The following is a 17,737-nucleotide window of genomic DNA, read 5'->3' as shown; positions in this document are numbered from 1 at the left end:
CCGCAACCCTCGTGCACAGGGGTAATAGTGTACATGGGCCCTATTATACTATATTTTCAACGATGATATGCTATGATGATTTACAAAGATTATTTATAATGATGCATTATGATGATGATTTATAAAGATGATTTACAACGATGATCTATTACTAGATGTAATAGTATGTATATGTTACGGGAGATGCAACCGTACATACAGATATTATTATGGCTAGAATTATATTTATTTGCGAAAACGATTTTCAAAACTGAGAACAAGGAGTAAAACTATTTATGGTTGTGGATTTTACTTGCTGGGCCCCCTTTGGGCTCATTCAGTTTTATTTCTTGTTTTCAGGTAGAAAGGATGCTGGAATAGGAGGCCGGAATGGGGTGGGAATAATTATTAATTTTCAAAGTCTTTTCATATAAGTTATTGTAATGATATGATATTCCGCAACTAAAATCTAATGTTTTTTAATTCCGCTTGTAATAAAATCTCTTGAAAGAAAATGTTTTACGCATTTATTGTATCTTTTAAAATCAAGTACTCTGATAGACCTTATAGATCTTTGCAAGAATTTTTGTTGAAAAAGAAGAAAAGTGGCAAACTCAGTCTTAACGGACTGGGGATGTTACATTGGTCTTCGAGCAAGCTCGCCCATCAGTGGCCCTTCGACTTTGATCCCATTCATCAAAGCAGAAAGTATTGTTTCGTCATTCATGCTTTCTACTGTCAGCTTCTCCTAGTTAAACCTCAGCATGTAGTCCTTCAAAGACTCATCCTTCCCCAGCACGAGGGACAACAGGTAGGCCGGATTCTTCTTCCGCTTCCGGATTGCCAAAAACTGGCTCAAGAACAGGCGTTTGAGGGTTTTGAAATTATCTATGGACTTGGGAGCCAACCTCCTGAACCATTCCTTGGCAACTCCCTTTAAGGTCAAAGGGAAAGCTCGGCACGCGATCTTGTCGGGAGTGTCATGAAGAATGAGGTGAGCTCAAAAGCTCTCCATGTGGTCGGTAGGATCTTTGCTCCCATCATACTTGTCCACTCGAGGAAATTTGAACTTGTCAGGGAGAGGGTGCTTCATTACTCGATTTGTAAAGGGTAAGTTTGTATGCTGCATCACCCCAGAAGGCGTGGAGCAGGTCGGTTGACCCGATCCAAGACCGAAACGGCGTCGTCCCATTTCACTAGGATGGTGCCTGTTTGATGATGCCCAAAACGACGTCGTCCCACTTACATGGGACAACGTCGTTTCAATTGGGGCTGAATCCTTCGGGTGGATCTGTTGGGCTGGTCAAAACGACTGCGTTTTGACCAGAATTCTCTAGGTCATCTTCTTTCTCCTGCGATTCTTCCTCTGCCCAAGATGTACAATTTAAGTCACAATCTTCAGACAAAGTGACCCTCGGATTTTCTTTTTCCACACATGTTCCCAAAGTGAAATATGGGTTTGGAGAAGAAATTTCATGGTTTGATCGCAATAAAACATATTTGAAGCTCTTTGGTGTCCTTGAGGTAATCTCTCTTTCAAAAATGGAAGTCTACTTAGGCCTTGAGGGAAGACGAGGACGACAAGTGAGTTCTTAAAGTGGTCCTGATTTTTATTTTTATTTTTTCAAATTGTTTTATCCTACGCGTGGTCCATTCTATTGAAGTGAGGGCAAAAGTGGAAGGAAAAAAATTAAAATCGCACGTGACTGGCACATGACGGGTTAACTGTCTATGTTAACCCCTTTGACTGACAGAAGGGGTCTTTTGGGTGCAAAATGATATTTTGATAGGGTCGGGCGGTACAGCTGGCAATTCATGGGGAGAAAGTAACAATGCGTTGTAGTTGTTAGGGGGAAAAGGTAATGACCCCTTTATGTTTTGTTGGGTATACTATATTAATGTTTGAGTTTGATTTGTTTGTTATCATATGTAGAAGTTGGTAGTGGTCAAAGTTTACATGGTCATACCCCAACTCCCCAGCCAACCACTGATGCTAAAACAGTAAGTTCCAAACTATTAATATGTCATTACTCATTGCCCTAACTTCATTACATTTAATTTAAAAATTCTGCATCATCTTTGCAGATTTCGTAAGCTACTATTGTGTCTTCTAGAAGTAAATGAAGTAATAAGGGTAGGGTGACCCCTACCCCAGGAGGGACTCTTGGACTGCAAAGAAGTGGGCCAATGACTAGGGGAGGGACTCTTGGACTGCAAAGAGGTGGGCCGAAGACTAGGGGAAGCATTCTTGGACTGCATAGAGGTGGGCCAAAGACTAGGGGTAGAGGTAGGAGGGACTCTTGGATTGCAAAGAGGTGGGCCAAGGACTAGGGGAGGGACTCTTGGATTGCAAAGAGGTGGGCCAAGGACTAGGGGAGGGACTCTTGGACTACAAAGAGGTGGGCCGAAGACTAGGAGAGGAATTCTTGGACTGCATAGAAGTGGGCCAAAGACTAGGGGTGGAGGTAGATGTCAGTTTCAGGGTACAGATCACACAGTCAGGTTGTATGGACCTCATCAATCTCACACACCACAGTTTTAGAGCAATGCTAGTGTGAGCATATCTTCACAATCATATTTAATTGTGTTCCATTTAATTTAATGTGTATTTTACTTTTTAATGAAATTTCGTTTTTTAATGTTGCATAGTTTCAGGGTACTGTCAACACAGTACGGTTGTATGGACCTCTTCAATCACAAACACAAACACAACAACCTCAGAGCAATGCTAGTGTGAGCAATCCATGCAATCATATTTAATTGTGTTCCATTTAATTTAATGTGTATTTTACAATTTAATGAAATTTCATTTTTTTCATGTTGCCTAGTCCCAAGGTACTGTCAACATAGTAAGGTTGTATGAACCTTCTCAGGCACATCCGCAACGGTCTCAAAGCGATGTTACTGTGAGTCCTTCATACACTAAGTGTTTCTTTTCTTCTATTTTCTGCATCATCTTTACTGGTTGGTTAATGTGAGCACACACTTGTCTTTCTCAGGAACATGGGTCAGCTCAACCAGAAGGGTCTTCTCAACCAATTGGGTATTCTCACCCTCCTGTACCATGAATGGAGCGATTTAAGGGGTGGAATACAGGTTTATCTTCAACCCAAACTGTGGGAGGTGGGATTGCAACAAGGCTAAGGGAATTAGATCGGTTGAATGACCAATTTGGTACTGGGAATAGAGGCTTAACTTTTATTGATCTACAGGGAGATACTACTGCATGTACATCAAAGCCTGCCAGAAGATGCAAAAATATTGTACCAACCGTGGAGAAGGCAATTGTAGTAATGGAGGCTAACAAGAAAAAGAAGAGGCTGGATTGGCAAAAATATTAAATCATACATTTTGTGGTTTCAAAAGATAGGGATGTGTAACATAATTGTTAATTGTTATTTTGGATGTGTAATATAATGGTTAATTGTTATGTAATATAATGGTCATTTTGTGGAGGCAACAATTGGTTATTATGTAGAAGATTATGGAAAAACATAAAAAATAAAAAAATAAAAAAAAAAAAGAAAAAGAAAAACAAGATCCTGTTTAAACTTTGTAATTAACGTGAAAACTGTATGATGAGTTTTTGTTAACTCGTGTTACAAATTATTATATGAATGTGGAATTGGTAAGTTGTCAAATTGATACAAAGAAATATACCACTGTTACTATTTTTCTTCATTCACCATTTTTACTGTCTGTGCTATGATGCTTTGGATATCCTTACATGCATGTTTGAGAATGCCAATATTGATGGCCTAAATTGACCTCTAAAATTACAATGGTGGAGGCTCTGATTTTTCCTCAAAATTCCATTATGCTGATCATCTATGCACCAAATTTACAGAGTTTAAGCAACATTGTTTAAGATGAAAACAATAGAAGTTCAACCAAATTTACATTACAATATGTGCTTCACTAATAGCACCACACTAGTACATTAGATAATGGACATTTAGGCAACATTGTTTTTGCACTTTAAGACAAGCCACTAAATAAAATTCTTTAAACTACATATGTTTCTTACTCCCATGGCAACATTTGCCTACCAACAGTGCAATGATGTTTCTCCCTATCACTAACACAACAAGAGAACAACAAAAATGCTAAAATCAAACAAGTGGCCAATGACATCGTTAAGTTTTTTTTTCCATGCTATTGTTTTTGCACTTTTCAGCATCAATCTACGGCATCCATTTTCCCAGTTCAATTTCAAAACCCTTCTTTTGATCAGCTATTTGGGCATTGAACTGTGACACAGGGAGCATATCTTCTTCGTCAACTCAAAGAAAATAATCACAACTACACTCACCTTCTTTATGCATATATCACAAATGAGAATTAGTCACCAATTATGCAAATATACTACCAATTATGTAATTATGGAAATATAAGACAACTAGGCGACAATAGGTCTGATGGTGTATGTTGAATGATGGAGTTCTAGTAAGGTGATCTTGTAAGTAAGGTCGTGAATTACTTATAAAATTAGGAATGTGGCCAAGATTTAATTGATGCAACTGAGTGTATTGTACAGCTAGCAGATAAATTAGAAGCAACTGAGTGTATTGTATAGCACGTAGAGAAATTATAATGCTAACTGTATTGTTTCTAAGCATAAACAAATAAAGTTTGAATTGAGTACTATTAATGCTATTGATGAACAAACATAAACAAACAGACAGTTGACTTCAATTAAACAAACAAGATAAATATCATTTCCTAGCAATAAGAAACCAAAAACCAGTATCTATTTTCCATCAAACAGAAAAATTAAGTTCTGAAACAGAAACATAATTCATACCTTTCAAGCAAAAAAAAAAATTTTGCTTTTTGTAAAACCCCTAATTTTTAAACCCATAAATTTGCAAAACAAAATTTTGAAAATCCCTAAATTTGTAAAACCCTAAATTTGTAAAACAATTACTTTTTCAATCTCTAATTTTTCTAAAAAAAAATTTCCTTAGTAACTACAAGATTGCTTTTTGTACCTTGTATCTACCGCATCCAATAAATCTTCTACCAAGATTTTCCTTAGTGCGTTAAGTCATTACTAGTGATTCAATTCCGTATAGACATTTTGTACGCGCAAGACTGCTAGTGGTAAACATTGTTGGTGAACTTCCCATCGACAACCCACATGCCCTCATATAATCGTCGCGAATTCACTTGAAATCTTTTCCATCGTTGACGAACTGCAAGGAATGAGATGGGTTTGAGATTTACAGGTGAGGCGTGAGGGGTGAGGCAGGTGAGGGTGGATAAGACGATGGGAGGCATGGAGAAGACGAGTGAGGCGTGGAGAAACTTATAATAGGTTATTATACAATTACCAAAACGACATCGTTTTTGTATTTGTATAATAACCTATTATAAGTTTCTCCAAATGACATCGCTTGAGGGGATAAATTTTCTGTTTTCAAAAAATAGTATTTTAGTAACTTCAAGTCTAAAAAATGCATGTTCATGGCACATGACGCGTTTTCCATCCAACTTGACGGGGTTGACTAACGGAGTAGCCAGTTTGAAACAATTTGGAACTTTGTAGGGCTACTTTAGTACCTTTTGGACATTGGAGGGCCAACTCGCAAACAACTGTCAGTTTGGGGGGCCTTTTTATATTTTTCCCAAATATTTTACTTAGGTCTCATTAGGCTAAGCCAAGAATAGAGAAAATATATGTACATAAGCCACAAAGAACCTTAGCCTTTTTATAGACCAAAGACGTACAAACTACAAGATAGGGCCATTTAGGTGTATTTAGATTATAGATCATAATAGACGCAGTTAAAACAATCATTATTGTTTTGAACAAAAAGATTTTTTTTTTTTTAATTTTTTTTTTTAAAAAAATAGGTTGTTCCCTAGACGTAGGGGTGTCAACCGGGTTCGATTTCCTAGTTTTGGCCAAAACCGGGGACCGGAACCGGGGTATCCGGTTCTTGCTTTTGGGAAACCAGAACCAAGAACCGGGACCCCGGTCTTGTCTGGTTTGTATTCGGTCCGGTAACCGATTTTTATATATATTAATTTAATTACCTAAAGTATATATATATGCGCCCGGTTCCGGTAACCTAGTAAAAACTAGGTCCCAAAAACCGGGTACCGGAACTGGGGTACCCGGTTTTTGGTTTTTCCAAGCCGGAACCGGAACCAAGAACCCGGTTCCGGTTCCGATTCCCTTACAATTTTTGACATCCCTACCTAGACCCGTCCTTGATCTAAGGGCGGAAAAAATACCTCATAAAAAGAGGGGGAAGGGCTCAATCGAGGGGTACACACCATTTACTCAAACACTCTTTATAAATCTCTTAAGTTCGTTATCTCCCTCGGCAGTTCAGCCCAATACTAACTTAGGCATCAAAGTGTCTCCTGCAGGAATACCAGCGATGTCATTTCTTGCTTGATCTTCTTCTTTTCTTGCATGCCCATTGGATTTGGTGCTTTGTGTGCAATCAACTGGTTGTTCACTCTTAATGATCTATTTGTAATTGCAGGCCCTAAAATCAAATCCATGGAGAGAAATCAGAGAGGGAAAGTCCGAAATGGGAGGTAAATTGGTGGAAAGTCAAAGGTAAACAACTAAGGGCCGGAGCTTTGTAAGGTTGGGCCAACCCTGAGCCTAAATAACATTTTGGGGAAATTTCAGAAAGCTCCCCTGAACTTTGGTTTTCTCTCACTTTGGACCCTTTTAACATTAAACTACGTCATTTTGTGTCCTAAAATTACAACACCTACCCAGCCCAAAACGACGTAGTTTAATGTTAAAAGGGTTTAAAGTGAGATAAAACCAAAATTCAGGGGGCCTAAATGAGAGTTTTGAAAATTCAGGGGGGATTTTCAAATTGACTGGAAGTTCAGGAGGGCTTTCTAAGTTTCCCCTAACATTTTTATCCGCAAATTATCATCATATATTCATATTCTTAAATAGATCACAAAACTTTAATGTTACAACTCATTTCTTAATTCAAAGTTTTGGTTTCTGTTTATGATTGTCTCTTTTGCTCAATTTTTTATTGTTCAGTTAGATGAAAAAGTTGGAAAAATTAACTAAATTATCCCTCATGTTAAGTATGTGTATTTATAATCTAATAATTTTTAGTCTAAAAGTTTCGTTTTTTTTTGTTTTTGGTCTTTAAAGTGGCAAATGGACAAAACTAATCAACCATTACTCTCTCTTTCACGTTCCGAGCTCACAATGGCGAAAGTGCGTATGATAGGCAAGCAACTCTTCAATTCTTCAAAATAGCATTTCTCTTTTCTTTTTGTTTGCAGTGCGATAAATCATTCTGGGATTTTTTAGCCCCAACTAACTAACCATTACTCATTATCTCTGATTGTGATTTTATTTTCCGTCTCGCTCCTCTCAAAAACAGATATAGCCGTCAACTTCACAGGTCAGTCAGGCATTTCATCAAACACATGTCGTCCCATTTTTCGAACTTCACCTTTCTTTAGCACTCAAATTTGAATGCCACATTTCGCAAAACAGATGGTATGTTCAAAGGGATCTACAATGGCAAGCAATGCCACGTTTCGGATATTGCCGCGGTTTTGAGTAGGGCTTGGAGTGCCGGCGTGGACCGAATCATTGTAAGTCATATGATTTAATTTTTGTCAATGATTTGGTTCCTAAGAGCCAAAAAGATTGAATTTTGACTTGTTAGATTACTCTAGTACCATTGATGGGCTTAGTGAAGTTGAGGAAACCATTTGAACATAGACATAGTAAGTGAACGAGGAAAATTAGACAGAGAATTAGCAAATTCAGAAATAGTAGTTATGAATTCCAATAGATTATAGAACCATTACATTCATTATAGTGTTCAATTTGGTTAATTTGGTTGTGCTGTAGCTCCGTGGTTCTGATTAGGTTTGTGGACCTGTGGTGCAGGTGACTGGCGGGTCACTTGAAGAATCAAAAGAAGCACTTGCAATTGCAGAAACGGATGGTTTGTTAATCAATACATGCATCACATTCTTGTGTTCTTCGTTATGAACATTCTGTATATGTTTCTACATAAGGGTGTTCACCAATTTGATGGTTCATTGTTCGTTACAGGAAGGCTTTTCTGTACAGTTGGTGTGCACCCAACACGATGCAAGGTTGCTTATTGTTCCTTAGATTTATGTTTCACTGATTTTTTCTTATACATGTTAATTGCGAGTTTAATGGTGTAATTTTGTTATAAATGTTTGTGATTGTGGGATCTTGTGTTTTGTTTAGGAGTTCGAAGAGAGTGGGGATCCAGAAAATCATTTTCAGGCTCTTTTGTCGTTGGCCAGAGAGGGAATTGAGAAGGGAAAGGTATTGTATTGTCTGGATCATGCATTTCAAGTATAGACCATCTGCAAAAGATATATGTTTAAATGGGTCTTATTTACTGTCTGTACCTTCTTTATTGAAGCACTTCCATGAACATGTTTTTTTGAGAGATGGATATAATAGTGCAAATTGTACTTTAGTTGCAGCTGATGTAGATGTGAACAGTTGCAAATTGGATATGCAGAGAAGTTGAAAGTTTAGGGGTTAGTTGTACAGGGGGCATGGCTCTTTGGGAAGATAATGGAATCTAAAAGAATGACCTTTTTCTGTCTTACATTGGATTGGTATTTGTGTGCAGCTTATAGCAGAATTTTGCAATATGACTTGTGAATATTCAACTAGATGATAGTTGTTTGAGAAATGCTATATAATAAACTCCCATGTCACCTTCATCCCACTAGGCTAATGTGGCGGTGCCTATTAACCCTTGGATTTTTTTTTTGGGGGGGCGGGGAGGCGGTGAGAGGTTTGTTGTATACAGCATTACTCTAGTTGTTTTGTTGTTTTTGTAATTTATATATTGTTCTTAACAATGCCAACATGCTATAGCAAAATTCTTCTTATCCTGATACAGATACTGTTAGGTAGATGAACAATATGGTCACATCTCTTAGTTTCAAAAAATTATTCTTTATATGGTGCTCCAATGTTGTACATCAGGTGGTGGCAATTGGTGAATGTGGTTTAGACTATGACAGGCTTCACTTTTGCGCGGCAGAGATTCAAAAGAAGTAAGTGGTTTCTCAGTAAAATAGTGTTTTGCTGCACATCCATTTTATTCTGTGCCTTTTTTTTAAAACGCTCCTCTCTTTATTTCAATCGAATGTTTTTGCATCTTGCATCATTTGTCTGCATTATGAAAGCTAGGTATTTTGAGAAGCAGTTCGAGTTGGCATATGCAACAAAGCTGCCCATGTTTCTACATATGCGTGCAGCTACTGAAGATTTCTGTGAAATTGTAGAGAGAAATAAAGACAGGTGCAATTTCTGAACCTCATAATTTGCAGAATTGAAATGTACTAGTTAAGGTTGTTACTAGTTTAAGCTTGTTATAAAATCCGTTGACATTATAAGTATATAAACTTTCAAGTTTTTTAGTTTCATTTTTGTCATTTGTCATGCTGCTGTGCATGGCTTTTATTGCATTTCTTCTGCTTGTTTCACAGGTTCAGTGCTGGAGTTGCCCATTCATTTACTGGTAGCGCAGAAGATTGTGATAAGCTTCTTTCATTCAGTAATATTTATATAGGTGAAAGTTACCTGTTTGTTGGCTTTATGACATCTATTTTCTTTTTATGCAGTTTATTGAACACAATGACATGATACATAATATAATATTTTGAGGTTAAATATGGTACTGGATAGATCTCATCTAAGGGCTTTGTCTTCTTTAGAAACCACAGAAAGGGCATGTTTCATAATTGTTTGGGGAAGGGGGCTGGCATCTGAATTTCCAGGCAGGCTTGTCCCATCAACATCCATCTACTCATTGTGATAACTTGAGATGTCTTGAAGCGGTGACAATAATTGCAAAATTTAGACTAACCACAGTGCATCATGATATTATCAAGGAATCACTAATTGTGACAATAATGACTTTAAGACCAAAAATTGATAATATTTAGGGGATATTGATTTTGAATCAACTTTAGTGTTTTGCTGATTTAGAGAGGGGTTATCAGTTTTCTAACATACACTTACACAATAGTTGATGGAGATAAAATCTGCTTTTTCTGCCTTATGTCTGGAAACCAACCTCTATACCTCAAATTTATTCTCATGCTTTTGGAAACTTCTGAATTTTTTTCCCCTCTAGTTCACACCCTGGATTTAATTTTGAAGCTATCACTAGTTACTTATCCTGGTCAATTTCATGACTATTACACACTTTTTGGTACTAAACAGGAGTAAATGGTTGCTCTCTGAAGACAACTGATAATCTTGATGTCGTGAGGGCCATTCCTGTGGAGAGAATGATGATTGAGACAGATTCTCCATATTGTGAAATAAAGAACACTCATGCTGGGATTAATTTTGTGAAATCCGTCTGGCCCTCTAAGAAAAAAGAGAAGTACAATCAGGAGTGCATTGTTAAAGGCCGCAATGAACCTTGTTTAGTTCGGTCAGTATTTTTTTTATGTACTGTTTTTTATTTTTTAAATTTCACTCCTTTTTAGATGAAATTTTATATTACTGATTGAAAACTTTTAATGGATAGATACCATATAGTGTTACTAAATGACATATTTATTTGAAGAAAAAAATAATAATAAATGGCCATTAATATTTTGTTCCTATAGAAAAAAAATGGTAGTAACTTTAACTAATGCAAACTCGTCCAGGTGTTTCTGAGGGTAGTCACCTCAGTAACCGCAATAAGTGAGTACCCTCTACTACAAGGGAGAATGAAACAAGGTTAGGTATGCAGGCCATGCATTTTGTTTTAGGGGAAATAAAAAACTAGTCCTTGGGTTTAAATGCATTTAAAATTACTAAAAAAAATCATTACCTAGGTTTAATTTACTTTAAAAATCATTCCTTTTGTCAGTTTTTCCATCCAAAGTTTTGACAGAATTTTTGCCACGTCAGCCAATCACCCATAACTATGTATTTGGAAGGGCACGTTATACCTAGAATCTGTCTCAAATTTTCAATTATATCAAGCAAAAAACCAAAAATAAGGGGAAAAAAAGAAAGAAAGAAAGAAAAGGTAGAGGGGTGGACCCACCTCCTTTGGGTTTTAATGCTCTTTTTTGTTTTGTTTTCTTTCATTGTTTTTTTGCTGGATACAATTAGAATTTCACGTAGATTGTATGTAGAGCATTTACAGCAGATTCCTTATATGGGGTTCCCTTCCCTAAGTTTAGGGAAAATGTCAAAAAAATTGCAAAAAGCCACCCACAACAAACTCTCTAAATGAGCCATAAACATGAGGATCGCTATAGTGAAACCCAAAGTATAGGGTTCCACTGTAGCGATCCTTGTGATTATTAAAATGAAAAAAAAAAACGCTTCTCTCTCCTGAATCATTAAAGCAGTACAAAAATAAATTAGTAAAAAAAATAAAGAAAAGTAAAGAAATGATATTTAATTAGTGAAGAGAATGATAAAGGGAAGCTATTGTGCAATATATTAAAATAGGGAAACAAAAAGTAGTTTGAATCCTGAAATTCAGAAAAAATGACGAGGAAGCTGCTAGGAATGCTCTGCATGTTCTTGGCAACTAGTTGACATGGCAGAAACTCTGTCAGCAATTTGGACAAAAAGCTGGTAGAGGCAGTGATTTTCAAAGTGATTAAAACTTAGATAGTATTTTTTTTTATTAAAAAAAAAAAAAAAATAGGTAGTAATTTTTAAACGCATTAAAGACAGGGATCGATTTTTTATTTTTCTTGAGTCTTAATAAAGAAACTTATGCATGTTCAGGATAGAATGTTTGTTTGGGATTTAGTAATGGAAGCTACTAAGGATATCACATGAATTGCTTCTGGGTATACATCTCCTTTTATTGTAATATAAAGATTGTCATTCAGAGATGATCATCCTTGAGATACAACATGAGTATGTTGTTCTATGGTGCATATGTGAATCTCTTTGTTTAGACAACCTTCTTCTTGGCACTTGGGAAACTCTCACGATCCTCTTCTGTTTTACTTGTTTAATGTGCTAAAACTTGAAACTCAGACACGTAGTTCCAATTTGTCGAGCATTAATTATGATAATTTTTAAAATGTCAATGAGTGCACTTCTTTACATCTCCATCTGGTTTCAAATTAGCTCGTAACTTTTTACTTGTTTCTTGAGACAATATGGTCATGTTTTGTAGGCAAGTTCTGGAGGTGGTGGCTGGTTCTAAAAGCATTAATGATATAGATCAGCTGAGCAGGACCTTGTACCACAACACATGCAGGTAATTTTGTTGATATATATCTACTCTCATAGAGTGATGGAACTGCTTACTGCATAGAAGTGGATGTTCTGCCAATTTTAGTGTTGTAACTGGTTTATGATTCCCTTCCTTGGGAATATCAGATTGTAACGTTGATCAGTAATTCTCTGTGCTCACAAATTTCTTCTTTTTTGTTTTTTCATCCCAACTGTAGCAACTCATGTGAGAGTAACCTGAGCATGATATTTTCTGTTTGCCACAATAATTGCTTTATCAATATTTTGGTTTTTTCATTCACCATCACAGACGTGCATTGTTTTGCTCTATAAGACTATCTTGTTGTGCAGGGTTTTCTTTCCTCATGACTTGGATTCTGCGGCAGATGCTCTCCTTGCTGATGGTCGTGACTCTTAAGAGAACCCAACTTCTCAGGAAACTTCACTAAAACCCTATTCGTTCATTACAAAGACTTTTCAGTTCCTCTGTTCCTCCACTCTATTGAGAAAGCGACGAGTCTCGGTTACTCTTCTGTGAGTGAAATTCGGCATCAAAAAGGAATTTATTGGACAGGGAGCCCTAATGAGAGTTACATCTACATTTGTATTTTATTTGCTAATTACATCCAGATTTGGAATTGGAAATTGCAAAGCTTCAATCTTTATTATAATTACATGCATAATTATTATGGGTGATTAAATGTGACGTCTTGCTATAAGATAAAATGATTTACTCCATCATTGAGGTAGTGACTTTAACCAGACAAGTGGGTCATATTTGTGCTTGACCTCATTTCTCATATTGTTATCTCTTATCTCCACTGACATAAGTCATAGTGCAACGTGACATGCTGGTCGTGACCAAAAATCTTCGTGTGTGAACCTGAGTTCCTGAATTGTGTGATTTTTCCATGTTCTCTATTGTAAAAGACAACACTAAAAAATGCGAAGTGGAGGCAGAAGCTGCTTGAAAAGATGTTTAGGAGACTTTGACACGTCTCTTTATCTACACTAAATGTTGTTTGTTATTATTATTTTGAAATAATATATATACTCTTGAACAAATTGGAGATTCTTGAGACATGCAAAAGCTAGCATATGGTGAATTTGATTAATACTAGAAGTCCTTCTTGTATCATTCTTTTGTTCTTTCAATGATAATGTGACTTTTAAAATTACCATTAAGCTTGTGATTGATTACTATTGAATTTTGATCAAGTAGTAATTTTAAAAGTCATCTCATTTTCTGAGGGATCCAAGAGAATTTGGCAAGGGTTTGGTGGGAGAAGAAAACCTGTAATATATATACTCACATCACCGAACTGTACTCTAGAATCATGAGAAATTAGTTGTTACAAGCTGTTTTACAATCATATTCATCAATCGATTATTCAACAATTTCCCTTCTACATTTAAAGGCAATTCTGCTACAAGTACATTGTGTATAACTCAGCGACAGGAACAATTTGGAGCCTGTACACGGTGGAAGACCAGGAGAAAAACAGGACTGCAAGGAGTAAAGTTATGTAAGTAGAAGGGGTGCACTCCTTACATATTTTCCTCAGCTGCCGATGCTCGAAAGCAATTCACTGCTGTCAAGAATGTTATCTGCATTTCTTTTCTCCGGTGGAGGAGGAGAAGAAGAAGAAGCCCTTTCTGCAGCCAAATTTAGTCGTAGAGGCCGCCCTTCAACCTCCTAATTGCATATTAACACAAAGAAATTAGGTTATGCATCAGGATATCATAAGAAAGATAGATTCAAGTTTGTGAAATTCAATCAAGTATTACCACTCCATTCATGGTACTCAAAGCAGATTGTGCATCCTCGGCGGTTTCAAAAGAGACGAATCCAAAGCCACGAGATCTTCCCGAGTCTCTCTCATAGATGACTTTGGCACTCAATAGCCCTTGCTGATCTGCAAAAGCATCTCTAAGGCCCTGGGAAGTGAGGCTCCAACCAAGGTTTCCAGCATAGATCTTGTGAGGGCTGTCTATATAGCCCCTGATGCTGCTCCTTACCTGGGGGCCCATAACTTCCCTTTCACCTCCTCTTGGCACTTCTGGGAAGTTCACCTTAACAGTTCGGCCTCCGACTAGCTAAAGCATCATAACCATTTTTTAGTGTCAGAAAAACCCATAAGTTTATCACATAAAAAACTTGAAGCTAAAGTTTACATCAAATCTCTTTTAATGTAATAAGGTTGCCATCTTAAGATCAGACTTCCATAAGGTACTCTGAAGTAAAGAATGGTTGGTTTTTTTTTTTTTTTTTTTTCGATGAATGATAAATGTTTACTAAAGAGAAAACACAGTACAAACACTCCAGCTTATCCTCTGGAACACATGCTACTCAACAACATCTTACAAAACGCACCACACCTACTCTACACATTAGCCAAAACACAATTCAGCAAACAAACCAACTCTAATTCTCCTATTTTGAGAGTATTTTATCTGGTAATCCCAAGCTGCAGCACATCTCTAAGTTCTCATTTGTCTTTTCGAATTTGGATTGGGAATAATTTTGAGAAAAAGCACCAAATCCTATCTTTAACCAATCATTTTACGACTAAGCTAGAACTCTACCCAACCCTGCATGCTTCTATGAGCAATGCAGAGGAATGAGCATGTAGTAACTAATTTTCCCTGACCTCAATGCAACAGCCAACACAAAAAACCCCTATAAAGAAACATAATTACAACCCAACTTCATGGGAAAATCATATTACATTCAGCAACTTAACAGCATCACTATAAATCGATTAACCGCTAGCAAGCAATTAACAAAAATGGAGCATTCTAGGCTTCAACATAAAGCCATCAACTTGATAGATAAATTACAAACAAACCGCACTAAAAAAGTAATATTAACTTAGCAACTTTATGAATGGGTGTGAAATAAATTTTACTTACAGATCCATCAAACATCCGAATTGCTTCTTTAGCTTCCTCAACACTCCCCATGGAAACAAACGCAAACCCTCTGCTCCTATCCGTAACTCTATCATAAACAACCTAAAGGAAACCCAACACAACCAACAAACGTTATACAAACACACAGAAGAAAACAACAACAGTTATACCTGAATATACTCAAAAAGTGGAACAAGAATTAAGGAAAACCAGAGATGACAGACCTCCACAGAAACCACACGGCCAGCCTCTTCAAACACTTCAACCAACTGGGCAGAAGTCATAGAATATGGCAAATTACCAATATAGAGCCTCCCTTCTTGACTAGACCTCAATGCCTTCGGCTCTTCCTCTTCCCCTTCTTCTGCTTGATTTTCACTCGATTCGGTTTCTGGGTCTTCTTGTTCTGTGCTTTGGCCATCTTCCTCGGTCTCCAAGCCGTCGAATGCGGCCGAAGCACGGGGAAAGGGTGGGAGAGATATGAGAGGGAAAGGAGGGAAGTTGTAGAGGTGGGCTTTGAGGATGAGGGGTTTTGGCGGTTTGCGTTTCGATGGGAATTGGGTAGGGATGGGGAGGATAGAGTTGGTGAATGAGAGATTAGAGAGCTTGTTGCAGCAGTGTGAGGAGGAAGCTGTGGCCGTAGCTGTGGCTGTGGCAGCCATGGAGAGCGATGAGGCTGACATTGTCAAAGGAAGAATGGTGAAATATTATGTTTTAGCCTGAAGAAGAAGAAATTTTTGCTTGCCCCAGATGGATAAGATTTGTTTGCTTTTAGATTTATCTTAAAATTAAAACACAAGAGAGAAATTATTTTACTTCTTTCTCTTTTGACTAGAATTGTATGGAAATGTCACCCGGCAGTTTTCTCGTCATTTTTAGTTTTTTCGTTATTTTTTTTTTTTTTATATATTTAAAGATTCAAATTACTTTTTATTTTCCTATGTCAAAATATATCCCTACAACTTTTCTTAATCATTCTCTATATCATTAAGATATTTATTTTTTAATTATATTATATATATGAGATGAGAAAGAATTGTGAGACATGAGAGGCAAGAGGAGAGAAAAGAGATAATCATTTTTTTTTTTTTAATTTTAATAATCGTAAGGATTGCAATAGCGATAGCAATCCTAATGTTTATGGTTCATTTAGGAAGTTTGCTGTAGGACTTTTTTGCGATTTTTTGAATATATTATCTAAACTTAGGAAACAGACTACCTTATAGGGAGTTTGCTAGAAATGCTCTGAGTAAGATAGAAAATGTTTGTCATTTAAATTATATCTAGTAACTTAGAAAAAAAAAAAAAAAAAAAAAAAAGAAGAAAAAAAAAAGGTTATATCGGGTAAGAGCATTCCTTGTGGCCTCACTAAAATTATTTTTTTGGTTATTTTAGTGAGGCAATTTAACAAAAGTGGCCAAAATCTTTCATTTTCAATCTCACTATTTTAACCCAAAATAAATGGTGAATGAACAATAATTTACAATCTTTAGTAAGTACTATTCACTCACCAAATGAATAAAAAATAATAGAACCTTTTTATTTTATTTTTTCTCTCTTTCCGTATTCTTTGAAAAAGTTCAAAAATAAGAATTAAGATGTATTTGAAAAAGAATATTTAAATGGAATACTAAAAGTTAATAATTAAAATATTGAGGCTGTTAAGTGGGTAGTTAAAATAGAGAAAAATGTACATTTGGTGAGGCTGGTAAGAATGCTCTAAGGCTATGTACCACCATTATATCCCGATGGGTTGACGTGGCATGATCAGTCAATCACATCGTGTCAGACTGTTAGCCACCTTTTTATATTAAAAAAAAAAATCAAATTCAAAATTAGTGTTTGCTTCTCTCATAACAAAATTCACATTTGCTTTTCTCGCTCTTAAATTCAATATAATGTGAGCTTCGTGCGACGCCTAGTCATGACCTCAAATCTCACCAAGAGAAGCTTTAGGGCCTATTTGGAATTGTATTTGAGGGGCCTAGAAGTGCTTTTAATACTCAAAAAGTTTGTTTGAAAAAAAAAAAAAAAAAAAAAAAAAAAAAAAAAAACCTTGTTTGGTAAAAAAATTAAAAACGCTTTTAAGGATCCAAAAAGCTTAAAAATGGCCAAAACGCACTTTTAGCAAAAGCTTTATTTCTCAAATACAATCATAAACAGGTTCTTAAGTTGTTTTGGTATAAATGTGAACCAATGATTTGCAAATTTATAGATTAGTTTTACGGTTGTGACCGGACGTCGCACGAAGCTCGAGCGTATGAGGGGCTTAGAGCATTGCGGGGCGTGGTCGACTGACCACGCCGCGTCAACCTATCTGAATGAAATCTGGATATAATGGATGTGCGCAACATTACTCTTTTTAATTATGTCCGATTTCAAAGTATGTTTTAAAAAATTTGCCATTGTAAAATGTGAAAAAGAATTCAAGTTTTGAGATTATAAGTAAGAAAATGTACAATTTTAAATGTCGAACCGCAATTTTAAAAGTTAAATTATAATTTTATCATATGATGGTAAATGATGTGGCAGTACCCTTAAAATTTTTTTTAAAAAAACTCTAACCATTAAATGACTCCTTTTGTTTCAACTCCAATGAAGAGGATTCAGATAATTTATTATTCCTCTTTTTTA

General features: G+C 36.3%; 2 protein-coding genes across 2 annotated transcripts; one reads left to right on the top strand and one right to left on the bottom strand.

The window, feature by feature from the left end:
• The first annotated feature begins 7,162 nt into the window (after positions 1 to 7,162).
• LOC132162566 (TatD related DNase) lies at positions 7,163 to 12,933 on the top strand. Its single transcript, XM_059572813.2, has 12 exons — positions 7,163 to 7,199; positions 7,356 to 7,376; positions 7,472 to 7,572; positions 7,874 to 7,931; positions 8,042 to 8,085; positions 8,207 to 8,287; positions 8,966 to 9,036; positions 9,173 to 9,283; positions 9,472 to 9,554; positions 10,211 to 10,427; positions 12,132 to 12,215; positions 12,542 to 12,933. The coding sequence occupies exons 1-12, from the start codon at positions 7,178 to 7,180 to the stop codon at positions 12,606 to 12,608; spliced, it is 960 nt and encodes a 319-aa protein (XP_059428796.2). The 5' UTR covers positions 7,163 to 7,177; the 3' UTR covers positions 12,609 to 12,933.
• A 542-nt stretch (positions 12,934 to 13,475) lies between these two features.
• On the bottom strand, positions 13,476 to 15,847 carry CP33 (chloroplast RNA-binding protein 33). Its single transcript, XM_059607155.2, has 4 exons — positions 15,328 to 15,847; positions 15,104 to 15,205; positions 13,979 to 14,287; positions 13,476 to 13,886 (listed from the first exon to the last, which is right to left on the bottom strand). The coding sequence occupies exons 1-4, from the start codon at positions 15,784 to 15,786 to the stop codon at positions 13,752 to 13,754; spliced, it is 1,005 nt and encodes a 334-aa protein (XP_059463138.2). The 5' UTR covers positions 15,787 to 15,847; the 3' UTR covers positions 13,476 to 13,751.
• Between the last annotated feature and the right edge of the window lie 1,890 nt (positions 15,848 to 17,737).

Source organism: Corylus avellana, chromosome 10 (assembly GCF_965113065.1).
Source record: "Corylus avellana chromosome 10, dhCorAvel1.hap1.2, whole genome shotgun sequence".
Lineage (NCBI taxonomy): Eukaryota > Viridiplantae > Streptophyta > Magnoliopsida > Fagales > Betulaceae > Corylus > Corylus avellana.
Note: the sequence above shows the minus strand (reverse complement) of the source record. Positions and strands in the feature narration are given on the sequence as shown.